Genomic DNA, 22,307 nt, shown 5'->3' with positions numbered 1-22,307 from the left:
ATCCCTACATTTCCGTTATTAGTGCGCCTGCGCAGGAGTCTCACTGGAGATGGACCTGGCCCGAGTGTGATGGCGACTATGTACTGTGGTCATACGGTGAAGTAAACGCCGTTAAACTGAAACCTAGTCGTGTAATTTCAGTTAACAATAACACATATTCAACTGACAATTTACTGTATTAACATTCTATTTAATTACATTGTTTCATTTACCTTAATTTGCTTCCTCTGTAAACGCCGTCACGGCCAGGTGTTTGTTGCTGAGGATCATTAGTAACAGTTGATATAGAATAAAATACATAGGCTAATTAAATGGTTAAGGAGTGGAGAGCAAACCAAGCAGTAACAGTTTAAAAGGCGAAGCATGGCGCAATACTGCCATTCTACACTATTCTCCCCATTTTAAATACATGTACACCAATCTCCAACATTACCATGGGTGAAAGAACTGAATGTGGTAATTTTCAGAAAGAATCAAACCACTTCTCTTTCATGCATAAAGGCTCTCCAAACCGGTTTATGATTCATAAATACTTTCCTAACACTAAATAATCTACAAGATCAGAGTATTTTGAAATCTACCAATTAGTGCTGAGAGAGACAAATCTGCATATAATCAAATGGCTCTTTCATTGACCCCTAATATTCTGAACCCGTTCTCGCTATATATTCTATTGAGTCTGTGGACAAAATTCTAAAAAAATACATTTTAAAAAGTACACTGTATTTAAAGGGATGGCTCAAGATAAATGTACTTAAACCCCTATTGAATGACAACTCCACAAGAAAATTTGTTGGCCAGCAAGTGGGAGGGGTTTCAGTGGTTGAATTACATTTATTCAGCGCGCAAGGGAACCATGCCAATAAAGCCAATAACTCCCCTTCCTGAAATGAACAGCTTCTGTATAACAAATCCTCATGATGTACATAGTAGTTGTAAAGATGAATCGAAGTAACCAAAATACTATCCATACGTTTATTCAAACAATTGACTTACAAAAAAAGAACAAGCAGATAATGTGGCGACTTGAGCAAGTAGAAATAAACAAATATAAAAAGGTCACTTTTTATTATAAAACCTCAAATAATTGATTTGATGAGATCCCATCCCCACACACCTACTGAAGTTACACTACTGCATTAGATCACCGTGACATTGGGGTGAGATTGTCATCGGTTAAAATAAATCACTCTGCCTTTTAGAAACAACCAGTCAAAATCCCCTTACAGCCAAATATTGCTTCAGAGCTTTATTTAGTACTTATAGCCCCCTATAAATAAATAAATATCACTCTGCAGTCACTCAGTCAAATAGTACACATGTTGGTCATGACAAGGATGTCAATGTGGCCCCAGACATAATAATATACCAAGTCCCACATACAGTACATGAACACGCAACAGACATGACACAGAACACGTGACAGACTCCGATCTATTCCGATGTAGACAGGTCATGTCCACGTCGAACACGCAGCGACGGCAGGGATTTGAAAATCTGGTACTTTCTCTACCCAATATATCTCTCAGCGCATCATAAAAACACCTTTCTGTACATCATTTACTTTCAGCATGCTATCTGATACGATCTACCGCAGGACTATGGGCAGGTGAATAAAAAGCAAGACAATTATACCGTTTATTTTCTTTAATGCTTTCTGGTGTCTTTCATGACAATGAGAAGAGGTGGAGACGAGACGCAACAGAGATTCACACCATCTACGGTGATCGTATTGGCCCCATGATTAAGCAAATGCAGGCCTTACACCAAAAATGTGGGTAACCCCAGGCAAACATTCTGTTTTCAACAACACCTCCTCAAAAACCAAAATCCCTATTTCGGTTTCTTGGCGTTATCTGATATCTGCTAACTAAAGCAAACAATAGAGTTCCAAAGAGAAAGAAATCGCCGCAGCTCAGACAATGCACTATGTCAGACCTCTCTCCGAACCAGATACACATCAATCAATTCACCACTGGTCTGTACTATTACAAAACTGATCCAAAGTGCTAATTCCCCAATCAACTTCCGGAAGTGGCATTATTTAATCAAAACATAATAAAAAATGTCCAGTTGTGTTTGACATCATACTAGTTCCAAGCTTGTTCTAAAAGCTACTTCATATCATCATAAAAAGAGGACCCCAAATTCACTATATGCACATAAAGCCTGGTGTTCATTTCTACGTCACCTCTGTGATCTCGATCTTTGGTGATCGTAATACCTATACTGTGCGTGATAATGTAGCCGCCAGGTCTCAATCAATACCTTGGAAGTTTGAATACATGTCAACGAGGGAACATTTCGATTTGTAAGTAAATTAACTAACAGGTGCCAGTGGGGCAAAGCAGCAAGAGTGCCTGGCATGTTATAGAACCAAGAATATAACTAGATATTATAATGGGAGTAGTGTTTTTCTGATGACTTGCTTTACAATAAAAAGGCCTTTCTGTCAAAGTTGGGCTCGCCCGCTTACTCTCGCTCTACTGCGTAGCCGAGCCAGGGTGAGTGTTGTCCGTGATTCTCCTTTTATTCTGAGTCCTTGATCAGCCTGAAGCCTCTTCCCAAGGAGAGGAGAGAGAGAGAGAAAGGAAGGAAGAAAGACTGGGACAGCTGAAAGACCTGAGAATGTCGAGCACACTTGAAAGAAGCACCGTGATCAACAATATGACAGAGCGCAAGAGTGGATTTAGAAGAGATGGAGGGATGGGGAGAGACTGTTTGGTGTAGTGGGCGGGCTCATTGCCGAAGCTCAACGTAATTGGCTGGGAAGAGGCCGTAGGCACCCCGGCACACACCCCTCCACCAGCCCTCGTCAATAGTCTCAATGTTAGTGATGATGTCATCAGGGTCGAAGGAGATTTCGTCATCACCAGCTGGAAGGCAGACATTCCATAGCAGTTGACTTTGCATTCCATTGCCCTCATATTATAAATAATGTCAAAAGGGTTTGTGTATATCATGAATGTGTCTGAGTTATTGTATTTTGGGGGTAATTATGAGGAGCTCTTGATCTTAAAAAATAGAGTTTTGATAGATGTGATTAAAGTATAGATTATAGAGGGCTTGGCTCCACTCACCTGCTTGGTAGTCATACAGGGCTACTGCCGTTACCCCCAAGTCCTCACCGTACTCATATGTCTGGGCGTCTGCAGGGAAAAGGTCACAGGTCATTCACAGAAGACACAGGAACAAAGGGAGATTGTCTATTGGGCAAAATTCAGTCCTCTCCTTGACTCCTCCATCCTCCTCTCCCTCGTGACCTGAAAACCTCTAAATTGTCACCATATATGAATGTCAATTCATTAATAGCTGAACGGAGGAGCATGCGCCTCTCCTCGATACTCTTCTCCGGCCGAGGTACTTAAGTGTATATCCTATGGGGAAAAGTGTTGTAATCCACCACACCCCCTTTGAATCAGCTGTAGTTTTCATGTAGGATGACATGCACACGATTAAAAACAATACTCTAGCAATCTTTTTATCAATAAAATGTCTGGCACTAGCTCTCCTGTTTTTACTACTTTACACATTTTGGGATTCCTCCCCTGTAAAGGCAATTTGCCTGATGACAAGCTACTGGAGAAAGGGAGTCATTTAATGCATTTGTATCCAAGTTCTCCCTCCTCACATAATCGAGGAGAGGACGCAAGGAATTGAGCAAATCCAATCGAGATTCTCCCAATGGCTCAATCGCTTAAAAATGTCTTTCACACATCTTCCCTCCTTAAATTTGCACTGATTGGAAAAGACTTGACAGGTGAAAACAATTAGGTAGAAGCTCATCATTAGACTGGCTTTCACCTGGTCAGTTCTTTCAGACCAGTGCAATAGATAGGACAGAATTTTTTTAATGAGAAAGAGCCAAGCTAGAAATGGGGTTCACAGTGACTCAGCAAATGGCATGTCCTGCTCCTCCCCTCTCACCTCGTTCACTCTCATTCTCTCACCTCCTGTCTCGTCAGGACTCTGGTAGAGCGCCTCCTCCTGGACGGGAGGCTCCTCATACATCTGCTCAGCAGAGGATCGGGAGGTGGGCTCCGCCTCGTACAGCTCCTCCCCATTCTCTTCTGCTGCAGGATCCTCGTACACACCAGAGTCCTGACACAGCCAGCCGAGGGAGACAGTCAGAAAACAGCTCCTAACCCCCGGGTCAATTCAAATTCCTCCTTAACTATGAATATTTTCAATCTTTGGGACTTTACCTTCTTTTTCTTCCTCTATGAAAACATCACAGAAAGCATAGTAAGAATGAAGGAAAGTCAAGTGTCAAAGGAAAAGCGAGAAGAGGACTGCGGCATTGGAATAAAAATCAGACCATCCTTGTTCACGCCAATGTCACTAAACTGCAAGAAGGACTGATGCATCCATTTAAGGATGTACTCATCCATATTTTACACAGCAAACTAACTACTGGCAAAAAAAAGTGATGAGCATGTAGGCATGTTAAGCAAACAGGCATTTGTGGGAGTGCAGTGATTGGTGGAATCGGTTGTCATTCACCTGGTAAACTGGGTCGGCAGCTGCAGGAGCAGGTACAGGCAAAGGTTCGGCTTTCTGGACAGGAGGGGTGGGACAAACGGTAAGGCTGGGCTCGGGAGACGGGGAGGCAGGCTTGGCCTTAGCTGTCTCCTCTATCTTGCGCCACGCCTCCTCTTGCTCCTGCTTCTCCTTGGCCTGGCGGCGAGCTCTCTCCTCCTCCGCCCGCTTCTTGTCCTCCTCCTCGTTCTGCTTGGCGATGTTCTCAAAGCGGGCCTTGATGCTGCCCGTGCTGCTGCCGGCTAGGGAGGAATGACACAGGGGAGGGCAGATCATAATCAAACCAGTGGTTCAAGTTCGGATTTTGCAATGATCTTGACAAACATATTGCACATTTACATACACACACTGGTTTTGTGGTTACTTACCAGTTTCCACAGGCTTGGTCCTCTGGTAGGCAGGGCTTGGTTTCTCCACATCCTCAAAGTTACCTGCACTCTGCCATTCAAACGAGGTGGAGGAGAGTAATTACAGACAATAGATGAGAATTCCCCAGTCTTTAGATATTAGGTAGAGAGACATTGTACCTTGTCCATTCGGTCCTTCTGGATGCCAAACTTCCCTCCGAACCCATGAGAGTAGTCTGTAAACAGCGGAGAATAAATAGTTAGAATGACTTTAATTCACAGATTCAAGTGATAGTTCACCCGTAAAGTGATTTTTTTAGGGAACCATCGCATAAATTTAAGAAAGGGTTAAAGTAAAAAAAAATAAAAGGAATGAAGGTCATGGTATAAAGAAATAGAAATGTAATCTATATTTAACTAGGCAACTCAGTTAAGAACAAATTCTCAATTTACAATGACGGCCTACCTGGGAACAGTGGGTTAACGGCCTTGTTCAGGGGCAGAACGACAGATTTTTACCTTGTCAGCTTGAGGATTCGATCCAGAAACCTTTCGGTTACTGGCCCAACGCTCTAACCACTAGGCTACCTGCCGCCCTGACAATGGAGAAAGGGTAGGGCTGGGCAATACTTTGTGTATTTGTTGGTATCGCGAAACAAATGTGCACTGATAAGCATTTAGCCAGTTTCCACGATATTCACACTACCTTTCTCTTCAGCCATTGTAGCCTACTTGTGTTTATATTAATATTTCTGAATAAGGGTTGTGTTACCATACAATAGGAATGTCCAAAATGAATGTATGTATATGCATTTGTAATAGCAACTACACTACAAGTCTAAACTTTTAGAACAACTACACATTCAAGGGTTCTTTATTACTTAAAAAACGTTTTTCTACATTCTACATGTAGAATAATAGTGAAGACATCAAAACTAATGAAATCATGCAGTAACCAAAATAGCATTAAACAAATCAAAATATATCTTATATTTGAGATTCCTCAAATAGCTAACCTTTTGCCTTGACAGTTTTGCACACTTGGCATTTTCTCAACCAGCTTCATGAGGTAGTCACCTGGAATGCATTTAAATTAACAGGTGACTTGTTAAAAGTTAATTTGTGGAATTTATTTCATTCTTAATGTGTTTGAGCCAATCAGTTGTGTTGTGACAAGGTAGGGGTGGTATACAGATGACAGCCCTATTTGGGAAAAGACCATATTAGTCCATATTATGGCAAGAATAGCTCAAATAAGCAAAGAGAAATGACAGGCCATCATTACTTTAAAACATGAAGGTCAGTCAATACGGAAATTTTCAAGAACTTTGAAAGATTCTTCAAGTGCAGTCGCAAAAACCATCAAGCGCTATGATGAACCTGGCTCTCATGAGGACCGCCACAGGAACGAAAGACCCAGAGTTACCTCTGCTGCAGAGGAGAGACTTACTTGGGTCAAGAAACACGAGAAATGGACATTAGACTGGTGGAAATCTGTCCATTGGTCTGATAAGTCCAATTTGAGATGTTTGGTTGCAACCGCCGTGTCTTTGTGAGAGGCAGAGTAGGTGAACGGATGATCTCCGCATGTGTGATTCCCACCGTGAAGCGTGGTATGGGGGTGCTTTGCTGGTGAGACTGATTTATTTAGAATTCAAGGCACACTTAACTAGCATAGATGACACAGCTTTCTGCAGCAATACCCCATCCCATCTGGTTTGCACTTAGTGAGACTATCATTTGTTTTTCAACAGGACAATGATCAAAAACACACCACTTGGCTGTGTAAGGGCGATTTGACCAAGAAGGAGAGTGATGGAGTGCTGCATCAGATGACCTGGCCTCCACAATCACCTGACCTCAACTGAGTCGAGATGGTTGGGATAAGTTGGACCGCAGAGTGAAGGAAGAGCAGCCAACAAGTGCTAAGCATATGTGGGAACTCCTTCGAGCCTGTTGGAAAAGCATTCCAGGTGAAGCTGGTTGAGAAAACGCCAAGTGTGCAAAGCTGTCATCAAGGCAAAGGGTGGCTACTTTGAAGAATCTAAAATATATTTTGACTTGTTTAACACTTTTTTGGTTACTACATGATTCCGTGTGGTATTTCATAGTTTTGATGTTAGTCTTTAATAGATAGTCTAATATTATTCTACAATGTAGAAAATAGTAAAAAATAAGGGAAAACCCTGAAATGAGTAGGTGTCCAAACTTTTGACAAGGACACACACACACTTGCTATTGGTGATGAATTTCTATTTTGTCAATATCGTCCGACCCTCGAGGTAGGTTTGTACAGTAGGGGTGACGTTTTGAAGGGGAACTAGGACGGGTAAAGGGCAAAGGCACTTTAGACATTGAAAACAGTGCTGGGGCAAAAGAGAGGAGAATAAAATTTGGAAAGAGAAGGAAGGACAGTATGCTGTGCCTTGCTGAGACTCGTGGAGTAGCAAGACCAGTGTGCCCTGGGTTATGAGCACAAGGAGAGGCTGGCCAAGCACTACCCCAAACCCACAATACATAAACATGCACCAACAGTATATATAGGCACAAACACATTTACATAGAGATATAAACAAGTACACGGGTCAGCTGCACTCAAACCAAACACACGCCGATCCAGCCTTACAGTATATAAAAAGCACACAAATGAAAACTTTGTTAACAACTTAAACCAAAAGAACCAAGGTGCTATACACATCCAGTAAATCCAGCCTGAGCACTAGACTGATCAGTCCTTAGTCTGTCTAGCTCCATCTGTTGTCACTTCCTCTATTATGAGCCTGTGGCAGATGCCACGCCACCAGACAAAGGAAGTACTTTAACCTCATTAACTCAATAGTAAAACCATAAAATGAATACATCAGTAAAAAGTGTGTGTGAACACATATCCTGTGTGCGTTTTCCTGCTACTAAGGATGTGTTAGGTGGAATAAAACCCATGTAAACACAGGTCAAACCACCGGTACCTTTCTGCGACTCGTGGAGCTGCAGTTTCTCCTGGTGGTCCCATCCCAGGGCCGACTTGTCCTGTCTGTCCGTCTGCACACCAAACTTGCCACCAAAGCCCTTCACGTAATCTGTGAAGGGCACAGAGAATATTAGAATGGATACTAAAGTGCAATGTAGGTAGGCCCAAATTAGATAACTCAGTCTGGAAAATTCCAATGGCTGATTGGCATACAGTACATTACCAGATAACATATTTGATAACATTCTGTACTACAAAAATGGCTACCGTGTAGACCCTCTGGGACACGTGTCAGAGCCACCATCTCAACCATTGTGACCAACACCTGGGCTGTAAACACTGCCTTGGTGCAGTATGGGTAACAATGGAAGGTCACCTTTCCCTCTCTCTGATACCTTCAGCCTGGGATTGTGTAATCAGGGAGGGAAAGCTAATGATAAGGCAACATGTTTCCAGGCCTTCAGGAGAGTTTGAAAACAAGATTCTACAAGCACAACTATTTAGCTAGTAGGATATTTGGGGCACTGTAGGAGAGAAAATTAGTTAGATTAGAGCAGAGGGAGGTTTAGTACATACTCTGCAGATAGACGGCCCCACACTGTCTCGCCTCATCCCTCTTGTTACAAAAGGCACAATAACAAAACAAGTGTGTATGCATAAGGCTTGCGCGGTACACCATACACCGGGGTATTTGGAAAAAGACACGATGATGATTTTCAATAACATCAATACCATTGAATCTATTTCTGTGTTTTAATAAATATTAATATTTTAACCTACTTTTTAAGTAAATGCCTGCAGTCAACTTGTGCAATATGTTAGAAGATTGAGTTAATGTCACCGGTCACATAATTTTTCATTATGAAGCTTACCAATAGTCCCCAGTCACGTGGTGTTTGTTTACAAGCACAGAATGAGACCAGAGCCTTGAGTCACTCACTGTCACTCATTGTGCAGAAAGCACCAGGTGATCAATTTACAGTATGGAATGAATAACTAAAATGTTTGCCAGCTAGATATCTTATAACTATTAAGTTAACTGTCTAAAATATGCTAAATGTTCTGCAGTTGTGCATTTAATGTGCTAATTTAGTAGCTAGTTAGCTATCTGGCTAACTGTTTAGCTTCCTCCAAAATCAAGCAGTTGCTTGGTAACACCAGAGAATCACCTCCTGGATCAAGAGCCTTGCTGTCTAATATTTGCATTTTTTTATTACTTGTATAGTTTAGTTTGGAGACTGTACAGTGTCCGCAATGCGATTGTTAGCATTCGCTATGAGATTTTACATTTACTTGTTAGCATTTAACCTTTTGGATTAGAGTATCAGTGGGTTTTGAAAACAGGGCCCCTTGTGTTCAGTGCTGGTATTACTGATTATCCCAGTATTGCACACAAGGTCGGTATGACACTCTGGATACCGCCCAAGCCTAGTGTGTGCATGACAAAGAGGGACACACCTTTCTGAGACTCGTGCTTCTCGGTTTTGCCCTGGTACTCAAAGCCCAAGGCGCTCTTGTCCACCTTGTCCGTCTCCACTCCGAACTTCCCGCCAAAACCTTTGGTGTAATCTGGTGATACCCGGGAAAGTGGTTGGGAAAATAGCAGATATAGTTAATCATAGAAAAAATAATAATAATAGGTTGGGCTTGCCCCCAAGGCAGAGAATTCAGAGTTCAGTCAAGGCACCATCTGGATACACATTCTATATACACAGGCAAGGTGTTAGTCACTGACACACAGCCCCAAAACCAAGTTAAACAGGAACTGCACCGCAGCTGATCAAGCTAAAGCACAACGAAGCACTGAATTTGTCAAGAACACTGAAAACCGGTGGAGCTACAGGATGTGCAGATATTTGTTACAAGCCCAGCACTAAAACATCAAAACCTTAATAAGCCAAATTAGGTGTCAGAACTGGGCAGGATGTAAAAACCTGCACATCCTGTAGGGTTGTTCCACAAAATGAGTGGCCTTTGATATTTTAAGTAGAAATTGGGCACAAATATTGAATTTTAAAAAGGCTGTTATATTAAATGAAGTGCCCTTCAAAATAGACCACATGGACAATTCAATTAATACATTTGTTTATATGAATAAAGACTTGCTAAAGCGCCAAATTCAGTATTTTGATGTTCCGTCAACCCTGTGTCACTTCTATGAAGATTTCAACCCACTTAATACATTTTTTACCCAAGTTTCACCATCACTGTAAGGTCCTAGTTATTTTGTTGCTTGACAAATTCATTTTCAAAAGGCTGTTATATTAATCATTTCTGATTAATGTACCATACCAGTCAAAAAGTTTGGACACTTACTCATTCAAGGGGTTCGTAATGTTTTACTATTTTCTACATTGTAGAATATTAGTGAAGACATCAAAACTATGAAATAACACATATGGCATCATGTAGTAACCCCAAAAAAGCGTTAAATCAAAGTATAACGTATATTTGAGATTCTTCAAGGTAGCCACCCTTTGCCTTGACAGCTTTGCACACTCTTAGCATTCCCTCAACCAGCTTCATGAGCTAGTCACCGGGAATGCATTTCAATCAACAGGTGTGCCTTATTAAAAGTGAATTTATGGAATTTCTTTGCTTCTTAAATGTGTTGTGACAAGGTAGGGGTGGTATACAGAATATATCTCTATTTGGTAAAATACCATATTATGGCAAGAACAGCTCAAATAAGCAAAGAGAAACGACAGTCCATCATTACTTTAAAACATGAAGGTCAGTCAATGCGGAAAATGTCAAGAACTTTGAATGTTTTTTCAAGTGAAGTTGCAAAAACCCATCAATCTCTATGATGAAACTGGCAATCATGAGGATTGCCAGAGGAAAGAAAGACCCAGAGTTACCACTGCTGCAGAGGATAAGTTCATTAAAGTTACTTGCCTCAGAAGTTGCAACCCAAATAAATGCTTCACAGAGTTCAAGTAACAGACACATCTGAACAGCAACTGTTCTGAGACTGTGAAATCCAGAACTTCATGGTGAAATTACTGCAACAAAAATAAAACACTACTAAAAGGACACCAATAAGAAGAGACTTGCTTGGGCCAAGAAACACAAGCAATAGACATTAGACCAGTGGAAATCTATAGACATTAGACCAGTGGAAATCTGTCCTTTGGTCTGATAAGTCCAAATTTGAGATTTTGGTTCCAACCACCAAGTCTTTGGAAGACGCAGAGTAAGTGAACGGATTATCTCTGCATGTATGGTTCCCACAGTGAAGCATGGAGGAGGAGGTATGATGGTGCTTTGCTGGTTACACTGTCAGTGATTTATTTAGAATTCAAGGCACACTTAACCAGCATGGCTACCACAGGATTCTGCAGCAATACACCATCCCATCTGGTTTGCGCTTTATTTTAACTAGGCAAGTTAGTTAAAAACAAATTATTATTTACAATGACGGCCGACCTAAAGGCAAATGGCCTCCTGCGGGGATGTTGGCTGGGTTTACAAATAAACGTATTAAAGTAAAAATATGGGAGAGACCTAAGATGACAACACAGCATGGCAGCAGCACAACATGGCAGCAGCACAAAACAGGGTACAAACACCGTTGGCCACAGACAACAGCACAAATGGCAAGAAGGTAGAGACAACAGTACACCATACAAAGTAGCCACAAATGTCAGTAAGATTGTCCATGATTCTTTGAGTGAAGAGATTGAGATAAAACTGTCCAGTTTGAGTGTTTGTTGCAGCTCGTTCCAGTCGCTAGCTGCAGCGAACTAAAAAGACTGCTACTACCAGCAGTACTACATCTGCACCTGTCGACGACACAAGTTGTTCTGCTCCCACGAGCACTTCCAATGCTAGCATCAGTCATTTTACATTTGTTGTTAGCCCAGCTAGCATGGACACTGAGTTGTGAATCTGATGCAGCCGAAGAGCTACTGCCCCCTTACCCAGGAAAGCACCGAATAGACGTTGGACCATCGAAGAGACGCAAATATGATGAGAACTACATTGATTTGGGGGTTCACCTCTATTGGGAGTAGTGCCTTTCCTGAGCCACAGTTTATTATATTGGGGCGGCAGGGTAGCCTAGTGGTTAGAGCGTTGGACTAGTAACCTGAAGGTTGCAAGTTCAATACCCCGAGGTGACAAGGTACAAACCTGTCGTTCTGCCCCTGAACAGGCAGTTAACCCACTGTTCCTAGGCCGTCATTGAAAATAAGAATTTGTTCTTTTAACTGACTTACCTAGTTAAATAAAGGTAAAATAAAAAAATGTGCAAAAGTACTCTCTCACAACTCAATAAAACCTTCACTATTGCGCAGACATTTAGAAACAAAACATGCCAATTTGAAGAATAAGCTATGGGAGATATTTGAGCAAGAATTAAGACAACTTTCGAGTAATAAGAGCAACAGAAACCATTAATAAGAAGAGAAAGGCGTGTCTTATATGGTGAGTTACGGAGTGGCAAGGACAGGCAAGCCCCATACTATTGTGGATGTCTTAATTATTCCTGTTGCCGCAAATATGGCTGGGACAATGCTGGGGGAAAAGGCCCAAAAAAACTACAGACAATGTCTTCATCAAACAACATCAATGACATGGCAGGGGATGCTTTGAAACAATTACTGCTTCGCATACAAGCCAGTGAATTCTATGCGTTACAGCTGGATGGGCCAATAGATGTGGTGGGCCTGGCATATGTCCATTAAGTTTATGGGGGGGGTCAATGAAGGAAAACATCTTCTTCAAACCACTGGAAACCAGGAGAGGATATTTAGTACTAGACAGACAGCTTTGTGACATCAAATGGACTTTGGTGGTCAAGATGTGTTGGTATCTGTACTGATGGCGCAAAAGCAATGACAGTGAGACATAGTGGAGTAGTAATGCGCATGCAAGCAGTTGCTCCCATTGCTACACGGCAGCAAGAGCCTCTCAGTGGATGCTGCAAAGGGAATGCCTGACAGCGTGCAAGACATTTTGGACACTATAGTGAAAATGGTTAACTTTGTTAAAGCAAGGCCCATGAACTCTCGTCCATTTTCCGGATTATGCAATGATATGGGCAGCGACCATGTAATGCTTTTACAACATACAGAAGTGCGCTGGTTATAATGGGGAAAAAGTAGAGACATTTTTATTTATTTTTTCATTGAGAGACGAGCTTAAAGTTCTTTACTGACCATCATTTTCACTTGTCTGACCGCTTGCATGACGACTTTCTCACACGACTGCCCTATCTGGGTGATATTTTTTTTTTGCCTGAATGATCTGAATCTAGGATTACAGGGACTCGCTGCAACTATATTCAATGTGCTGGACAAAATCGTGGCTAAGGACAACAAGATCTTTCCATCAGTGTATGATTTTTTGAGTACAAATTGAATCAAGATTACAGACCATTTCAAATGTAATATAGCGAAGTGCCTGAGTTAGTTGGGTGCGCAATTACGCAGGTACCCGTATCGGATGACACAAACAACTGGATTCGTTATCCCTTTCATGCCCTGCCTCCAGTCCACTTATGATATCTGAACAAGAGAGCCTCATCGAAATTGCAACAAGTGGTTCTGTGAAAATGTAATTGGACTGTGCCCAGAGTGTCCTGCCTTGGCAAATTGTGCTGTTAATCTTGGAACTACCCATCCCCGGATCCGGGAGAATTGTAATCAACTGACACTAATTAGCATAACATAGCGGACAATTTTTTTTACTAGAAAATATTAATATTCATGAAATCACAAGTGAAATATAGTGAAACACAGCTTAGCCTTTTGTTAAATCACCCTGTCATCTCAGATTTTGAAATTATGCTTTACAGCCAAAGCAAGACAAGCATTTGTGTAAGTTTATTGATAACCTAGCATAGCATTATGTCCAGCTAGCAGCAGGCAACTTTGTCACGAAAATCAGAAAAGCAAACAAATTAAATTGTTTACCTTTGAAAACATCCGAAGCTCATCACTCACGAGACTCCCAGTTAGACAGCAAATGTTCATTTTGTTCCATAAAGATTATTTTTATAGCCAAAATACCCCCGTTTGTTCTTCACGTTTGTTTGGTTGAGAAATCCACCGGAAACTGCAGTCAAGACAACGCCGGAAAATATTCCAAATTAGATCCATAATATCGACAGAAACATGGCAAATGTTTTTTATAATCAATCCTCAAGGTGTTTTTCAAATATCTATTCGATAATATATCAACCGGGACAGTTGGCTTCTTAGTAGGAGCGAGAGAAACAATGGCCGCATTTGTCTATTACGCACAAATCACTCTGAGAGCCACCAGCTGACCACTGACGCAATGTTGTCGTTCACGCTCATTTTTCAAAATAAAGGCCTGAAACTATGTCTTGTGACACTAGACACATTAGGGAAGCCATAGAAAAAAGAATCTGGTTGATATCCCTTTCACTGCTCAATAGGGACGCAGAGGTTTCTAAATAAGAGTCACTTCCTGATTGGATTTTTCTCAGGCTTTCGCCTGCAATATCAGTTCTGTTATACACAGACAATATTTTTACAGTTTTGGAAACTTTAGAGTGTTTTCTATCCTAAGCTGTCAATTATATGCATATTCTATTATCTGGTCCTGAAAAATAGCCTGTTTACTTTGGGAACGTGCCCCCTAGTTTCAAGAGGTTAAGACACTTTTCAACCAGGTACCTATGTGAGAGTGGATTCTCAGCCCTCACTAGAATGAAAACTAAATACACGCACAGACTGTTGGTGGAAAATTATTTAAGACTGAGACTCTCCAATACAACCCATCATTGCAGCATTATGTGTGCTTGAAAGGATGCACCTTTATCATTAACATGTGGTGAGTTATTCACAATTTCTGATGAACAATCAAGGTTTTAGATGTAAGATGGCTAAATAAATAGCTAGATTATTATTATTTGTGCCCTGTTCCTATAAGAGCTCTTTGTCACTTCCCACGAGCCGAGATGTGTAAAAAACTCAATCTTATGTTTAATAAATGTATCGTATAGTGTGTGTGGCAGGATAACAATGATGGCAAAAACAACATTTGAGAGTGCGCTGACCCTGATTTGAAGGGGTACGCAGCTGGAGGTTGAATGTTTGAAGGTGTACGGGACTATAAAAAGTTTGGGAACCACTGCAATTGAGGAAACCAAGTCTAGATTTAACTTTAGCCTGCAGGTTTGATATGTGCTGAGAGAAGGACAGTGTACTGTCTAGCCATACTCCCAAGTATTTGTATGAGGTGACTACCTAAAGCTCTAAACCCTCAGAGGTAGTAATCACACCTGTGAGGAGAGGGGCATTCATCTTACCAAACACATTACCTTTTTTCCGGAGGTGTTCGGAACAAGTTTAAGGGCAGAGAAAGCTTGTTGGACACCAAGAAAGCTTTGTTGTATAGCGTTTAACACAAAAGCCGGGGAGGGGCCAGCTAAGTGTAAGACTGTATCATCTGCATATAAATGGATGAGAGCTTCCTACTGTCTGAGCTATGTTGTTGATGTAAATTGATAAAGAGTGTGGGGCCTAGGATTGAGACTTGGCGTATACCCTTGGTGACAGGCAGTGGCTGAGATAGCAGATGTTCTGACTTTATACACTCCACTCTTTGAGGTAGTTAGCAAACCAGGCCAAAGCCCCTCAGAGACACCAATACTCCTCAGCCAGCCCACAAGAATGGAATGGCCTACCGTATCAAAAGCTTTGACCAAGTCAATAAAAATAGCAGCGCAACATTGCTTAGAATCAAGGGCAATGGTGACATCATTGAGGACATTTTAAGGTCACAGTGACATCCATAATCGAAGCGGAAAACAGATTGCATACAAGAGAGAATACTACAGAGAAAGCCAGTCAGTTGATTATTGACAAGTTTTTACAACACTTTTGATACAGGGAAAAATAGAAATAGGCCTATAACAGTTAGGATCAGCTTGATCTCCCCTTTTAAATAAAGGACAAACCGTGGCAGCCTTCCAAGCAATGGAAACCTCCCCAGTGAGGATAGACAGGTTTAAAAGGTCAGAGATAGGCTTGGCAATAAGGGCAGAAAACTTGAAGGGTCTAAACCATCTGCCCCATATGTTTTTGGGGGTCAAGTTTAAGGAGCTCCTTCAGAAACTTTGTAGCGAGGCAGGGGAAAAAGAGGGAGGTGCATCGGGGCTAATCGCATTAGAAGGGGTGGGAGATGAGGAAATGTTGGACGGGTAAGGAGGCATGGCTGAGTCAAATAGGAATCCTGACTAAATGAAGAGGTGATTAGAGCTCAGCCATGTGCTTATTGTCAGTAACAACTACATCATCAACTTTAAGGGGCATGGGCAGCTGTGAGGGTTTAATCTCCAGGTCTTTAACTGTTTTCCAGAACTTCTTGGGATTAGACCCACAGAGAGAGAACTGCTCCTTAAAGTAACTAACCTTGGCCTTCCGGATAGCCTGAGTGCACTTATTTCTAATTTACCTGAATGAGATCCAGTCAGCCTGAGTATGCATGTGCAGAGCCAAGATCACGGTCGAACCAGGGGCTGAACCTGTTTTTAATTCTCATTTTCTTTATGGGGGCGTGTTTGTTAACAATATCACTAAAGATCTCAAAAAAGAAGGTCCAAACTTCGACAGAGGGGATCAAGCTAATTCTATACCAATTTACAGAGGCCAGGTCATGAAGGAAGGCATGCTCATTAAAGTTTTTAGCAAGCATCTATGACAAATCTTAGTGAGACTATAATTTGTTTTTCAACAGGACAATGACCCAACACATCTCCAAGCTGTGAAAGGGCTATTTCACCAAGGCGGCGAGTGGAGTGCTGCATCATCCAACCTCAACCCAATTGAGGTGGTTTGGGATGAAAAGGGTAGCTACTTTGAAGAATCTCATATTTTGATTTGTTTAACAGTTTTTTGGTTACTACATGATTCCATGTGTTATTTCATAGTTTTGATGTCTTCAGTATTGTTCTACAATGTAGAAAATAGTTTTAAAAAAATAAAGAAAAACCCTTGAATGAGTAGGTGTCCAAACTTTTGGTACTATATACACGACTGTGTGTACTCATGTTATGCTACACAAACCTTTCGCCATATTTTTCCCCACGAATGTATGTGTGCACGAATGCATGTGTGGGTGTGTCCATGTACAAATTATGTGTGTGTATTACTCGCTACACAAACCTTTCTGGGAGTCATGTTTCTCCGTTTTGCCCTGGTATTCAAAGCCCATTGCAGTCTTGTCCACGCGGTCTGCCTGCACCCCGTATTTCCCCCCAAACCCTGTGGAGTAGTCTGCACATCAAAGCAGGGGGTGGGGTCAAGACTGAAGCAGGGAATGGTGGCTGCAGTGATGAATACTCAAATCAACAAAAAAAAAAAATCAACCCCTAGCCCATACCATCTAGGCACTTCATGTACAGTAGGTCTGGGGTAAAATTCAGATTGACTGTTTAATCGTATAGGTGTGAGCAATACGGGTACATTTCCACCTAGTTTGTCAGAGGGCAAGGTGGAGCTGTGGTCATCTTGCTTAATGTAGTCATTTTAGTTTAAGTGCCTTAGGAGCTAGGGGTTCAGTCGGGATTGGGCACATAGAGCTAGCAACTAGATGTGGGTGAGGAACAATGGTGGTCACAGCATGGAATCACAGGAGTGCAGCTGGAGCCGGGGAGCACTGAAAGCTAAAAGCCAGGAGCGTACTCACTCACACAGCATCGGATGCCACTCACACCCATCCTAATACCATAAAGGTCTGACTGGGCCAGATACTATTACATCCAGATGGTCTACAGAGCAGACAGTTCTGAACTATGTGAAGTGGCTAAACAAGGATAGTGAGCTGATCTTAGATCAGAGCTAAATTGTGCAACTTCTACCCAGAGTTACAAAACATTGAACTGTTCAACTTGTGTTGTTTGCCTGTTTTAACAGACCGTGTAAAATCACCTTTCTGCGATGCGTGTTTCTCAGTCTTCCCGGCATAGTCAAACCCGACAGCGGACTGAAAAGGGAGAGATCTCCATGTTGAAGTTAACAAAGTCACCAGCCAAAGGAGAACGCAGTATTTCTCAGCACCATCATCCAGTATCTTTTCATGCTATTCAAGTATTCTCATCTAAATGACATAACTTGAGAGATGGCACTTACTCAAATTCTATTTTTTTCATTCATCCTATAATTGGGTATTTCTATTGGGTCCCTCAAAAACTATCTTACAAGGGAGATCTGTCCCAAAACGCCACATCATATATTGATGTCAAGACATAAAATCGCTATGTGGTCATGGGTCATGAGTTTTTTTTCCTGACCATAGAGCCGAATGTGACCATGATTAGCGTACCTTGTCGACACGGTCGCCCTGCACTCCAAACTTCCCCCCGAAGCCTTTGGATGTGTCTGTCTGAGAGCAGTGCTTGGACAGCTTACTCTGGTACTCATGGCCCACCGCAGACTGGGGAGGGATAAGAGAAAGAGAGAGGTGAATAAATGCAAACAGTGTGAGGCTGACTGCTGGGTATGCAGTGGTTTGATCAGGTGTTGACAGCAGAGTCACACACAGAGTGGGGTAAACAGTGCTGAGTCATAATATTCACAACACACTGAGCAGTGTGCAGGCAGAGTGAGGGGGGGCTAAAAATGGCCCCCTGCCTGCTCACGTCACACCCTGTTCTCACCATTTGTGTGTGTGTGTGTGTGTGTAACAGTGTACACAAACAGAGAGAGGGCTAGAGCATTGTGGATAACACAACTCAAACAGCAATGATGAGCTCAGCTGCTTTTGCCACAAATCAGTCAACGCACGGCAACATTCCTGTGTGCGCATGTGTAAAAGTAAACATTTCAGTAGAAGACTGAAATGCAATTGGCAATTTAGGCCAATCAGATGAGGTTAAACTAATTCCGTTCCAAAATAATGTTCCTGCGCTCCCTCAGGAGACGGTTGTAATAGCGATCAGCTGTCGGTCCTGGGCTTTGATTCATTGGATAATCAGCTTTTCTACAGACGTGGTCACCAAAATAAAATAGAATCAAATTGCTGTGGTCCAAAGGGCATTTCCCCTTCTAATAATTCTATTACTATGGACACCACTCACTTTGTCCATGCGGTCCTGCTGCACACCAAACTTGCCCCCATAGCCATCCGAGGCCTTGGGCATGGTGGCCTGCTCCTTCTGCCTCAGGTCACTGTGCTCCGATGACACGTTCTCACGCAGCTTGTGGATACTGGAGGGGGGTAGGAGGGAAAAGATTGGGAGGGAGAGATGGAGAGAAATAACGGGGTAAGAGTGACTGAGCGTCACTGGCCATCCTCAAAAACCTGATGACAGGTAAAAAAAAATATTTTAAAAAAGTTAACTGAATAATGAGACGATTAAAGATGTAATATCATCGACAGGTGAAGACAATGATTAGAATGACATTGAAATGATCATGTTTGAAATGTAGTGACGCTGATGATGAAAACTGTTGTCGATGACAAGGGTGATGAAGCAGCGGTACTTACTTAATGTGTTCCTGGTGACCGGAGCCTTCCACCGTCTTGGCACCCCATCGCTGTTCCTTCTCTGAAACGTCATTCTGTTAGCACAGAAATAAGGAGCAAGGGGTCAGCGGGGGAGGAGAGGAAAGAGGAAGATATAAATGGGGAAAGAAAGTAGAGAGAGAGGAAGAGGAGAAGTAGTCAAAGAAAAAGATTTTAGTGGGCATGGGGTAAGGAGGGAGGAGAGGATATGGTGAGGTGTTAATAAGATGAAACAGCAAAAACAGCCATCGCTCTGGATTAAAACCAAAATGGGACTTCATTACCATGGTTGACTTACCTCAAAGTCTGGGTCTGTCTCCCAGTCATCACCTCCATCATCCACTGCCACAGTGACGGACTGACCTGCTGCTGCCTTCCACATCTGGGGAGAATATGCTGGTTATATTGGCTTGCACACTCTCTCTCTCTCTCTCTCTCACACACACACACACACAATAATGTGACTGCCAGAAATGCACTTTCCTGGGAGTGGTTAGAAACAAACATTGCGCTGGCATATCAATATTCAGCCATGCATCTTCCTATGAATTTGATAGGACCTGAAACCCATCTGAATGTCATAAAACATTATCAGGCAACTGAATAACCAGTATGAAGTCTTTCAAAAGCTGGGATGGGGGTATTGTGGTGTATCTGTATTTTTTAGGCTGCCTTTGGCCATCATCCAAGTCTCAGCAAGAAGGGCCACTTTTAACTAAGACCTAACTCAGCACAAGGCTGGCATCTGTATTCAATGAGCGGGTAGTACGCAACGTGGCTCCATTCATTCCGAGATGGGAAAAGGAGGGAGGATGCACCCTGTTACATGGGACTCTCGCTCTCTGGAACAACAAAATGGTCTTCCTTCTGGCGCAGTTGTAACATACATACCACACCCCATGTGTAGCAAAGCACCTTAAAAAAGCTACAAAACCGACGTGTGCGCAACTGTGGTGCAAAACAGACGGAGTTGGCTTAAAATGTTGACAACATGTAAACAATATTTCGTCTCCAATGTTTATTTAAAACATACATGTGCACAATAAACACTTGTTTCTCAAATACACCGTTAGAGTTGTTGGCTAGCTATCTAGTGATTTTTTTTTGCCATATCATTGACGTGAAATCAGTCAAAACAAGCCATGGTATCAAGTCCAGGACAAGATTAAACCAGTTTAAAACGAGCCACTTACGATTCCCCACACGGGAGTTTCCTGTTCCCGGTCTGGCCATCCAGCGTCAAAACTATTCACGACTTCGGCCCTTTTGAAACGTGCGCATTGTTTCAGTGTTATCAGCTAACCGATCTATTCTAGCGATTCCAAGTTAACCACAATAGTCACTTATTGTATTGCCCATTGACGATGAGTAGTCATAGTATTGAAGGCTGCCAGCACCACCACACACGTAGATTGAGTGTTTCGTTAGAAAAGCTACGTCCATAATACAAAAGCAAGACAATTGGCTTAATTAGCTAACGTCAGCTAGAAAGAAAGAAAAAAATCCAGGCAACTGTGTATTCAATGTGGTTAACTAGTATTTCTGCGTGTATTAGCTGGACTGGTCGACTGGACCACTGTAGCAACAATAGTCATTCAAATGTGCTGCCTTGTCAAGTGCACATGCGAGAGATTAAACAAATAACATTGACATAGCTAGCTTGTAAATTAGCTACATTACTAGCATTTTCTTGATTGCTGATCTTTGTGACATCAAACCTTGTAACATTTTAATTTGCAGTGATAGAACAGTGGAATCAGAAATAACGGTGCAGGGAATGATATATTTATATTAGACAATGACATACATGAAGAACAAGCTTAGCTAGATGTCTAGCTACTAAGAGGTTCATTGTAAGTTAATAGTATTTCCTGTTCCAGTTGCTTGCTCTGCTTGTGTCGAAAATTATTTTGGCACTGGTCGAGCTCGGACTGGTTTTTCAATTCAGCCTGCATTTCATCCTGCGAGCGCGTAGTAGATACTTTCATGTTAATCTAAATGACTTACTTTTTATGAAAATTTCCTGCAGTCAAAAATATATATTTGAGATGTGAAAATAATGCACCTCTTGACAGTCCTCGAGGTGTGATGGAACATTCCTTTTAGGCCCGCTCTCTTCCGGATCTCCTAATATCCCACTTCCTGCTTGGGGAGGGACGCGGTTCTCATGGAGGTAGACAGAGGATTCTGCCATGTTCAAAACAACTCAGAACTCAGAAATCTACGACTTCATTGCGTTCAATACAACTGGGAACTCCGAAAAAACGAGCTCCGATTGGAAAAATATTGATTTGAACGGTAATCCAACTCGGCATTCCAAATCGGAAACTCAGCCCTTTTTCATGAGTTCTGACCTGAAGATCACTGACATCATAATTTAAACCCCTTCTCCGACGTCCCAGTTGTTTCAAACGTGGCACTAGTATCTGTACCATTATAGTTGCATGGGCAGTGTCATTGAGGCAATCTCCATTTTGAAGTAGTCCATTTTCTTCTTCATGGTTGGCTGATCCCTCCTGATGACCAGGAGGGTCCACCAATGAAGTTAGATGTCCCACCCAGTTGACTACTTTAAAATGGTGGAAGCCCTCAATTGCGCTGACCATGATGATACAGCCTTTTGGGGGTGACATAAAAAAGAAGAAGATATCTATCAATCCAAACCATCCCACGTCTTCAGTCACAGTTCTAATCACATCCCTACACAGGCTCAGGGACATGTGAGGACGGAGCATTCAATCAAATGATTCCTTGTAGTGCCTCTGCTGTAAAATCCCTGAAGCCTCATTCACAATAACCATAAGCATGCAGCAGGGTTGGGGAAGTAACGCCACGTGCACACTGCTCGCATCATCACGTTGCTGTACAGTACATTTTATGCAAGTGTCACAACCCATGCTCTGCATCTTCACCGTTGAGATCACAAAGGGAAAACACGCCTTCGGGGAGATGGTGGAATGGGGCTTGTTGAG

At 42.2% G+C, this 22,307-nt stretch overlaps 1 protein-coding gene across 5 annotated transcripts; it reads right to left on the bottom strand.

The window, feature by feature from the left end:
• Positions 1–961: 961 nt before the first annotated feature.
• Positions 962–21,519, bottom strand: LOC112263465 (src substrate cortactin). 5 transcript variants are annotated; one of them, XM_024439717.2, is made up of 15 exons: positions 21,401–21,519; positions 19,634–19,717; positions 19,318–19,391; positions 18,908–19,037; positions 18,154–18,264; positions 17,760–17,814; positions 16,995–17,105; positions 9,313–9,423; positions 7,853–7,963; positions 5,067–5,122; positions 4,908–4,977; positions 4,504–4,781; positions 3,951–4,101; positions 3,081–3,149; positions 962–2,876 (listed from the first exon to the last, which is right to left on the bottom strand). In XM_024439717.2, exons 2-15 carry the CDS (start codon positions 19,715–19,717, stop codon positions 2,740–2,742), a joined length of 1,548 nt encoding a protein of 515 aa, XP_024295485.2. In that variant the 5' UTR covers positions 21,401–21,519; the 3' UTR covers positions 962–2,739. The 5 variants fall into 5 exon arrangements, with proteins under 5 accessions (XP_024295485.2, XP_024295484.2, XP_024295486.2 ...); XM_024439716.2 differs by having other exon boundaries at positions 21,343–21,497; XM_024439718.2 differs by lacking the exon at positions 21,401–21,519 and adding an exon at positions 20,529–20,547.
• Between the last annotated feature and the right edge of the window lie 788 nt (positions 21,520–22,307).

Source organism: Oncorhynchus tshawytscha, linkage group LG12, assembly GCF_018296145.1.
Source record: "Oncorhynchus tshawytscha isolate Ot180627B linkage group LG12, Otsh_v2.0, whole genome shotgun sequence".
Taxonomy (NCBI): Eukaryota; Metazoa; Chordata; class Actinopteri; order Salmoniformes; family Salmonidae; genus Oncorhynchus; species Oncorhynchus tshawytscha.
This window is presented reverse-complemented; position numbering and strand designations above follow the sequence as displayed.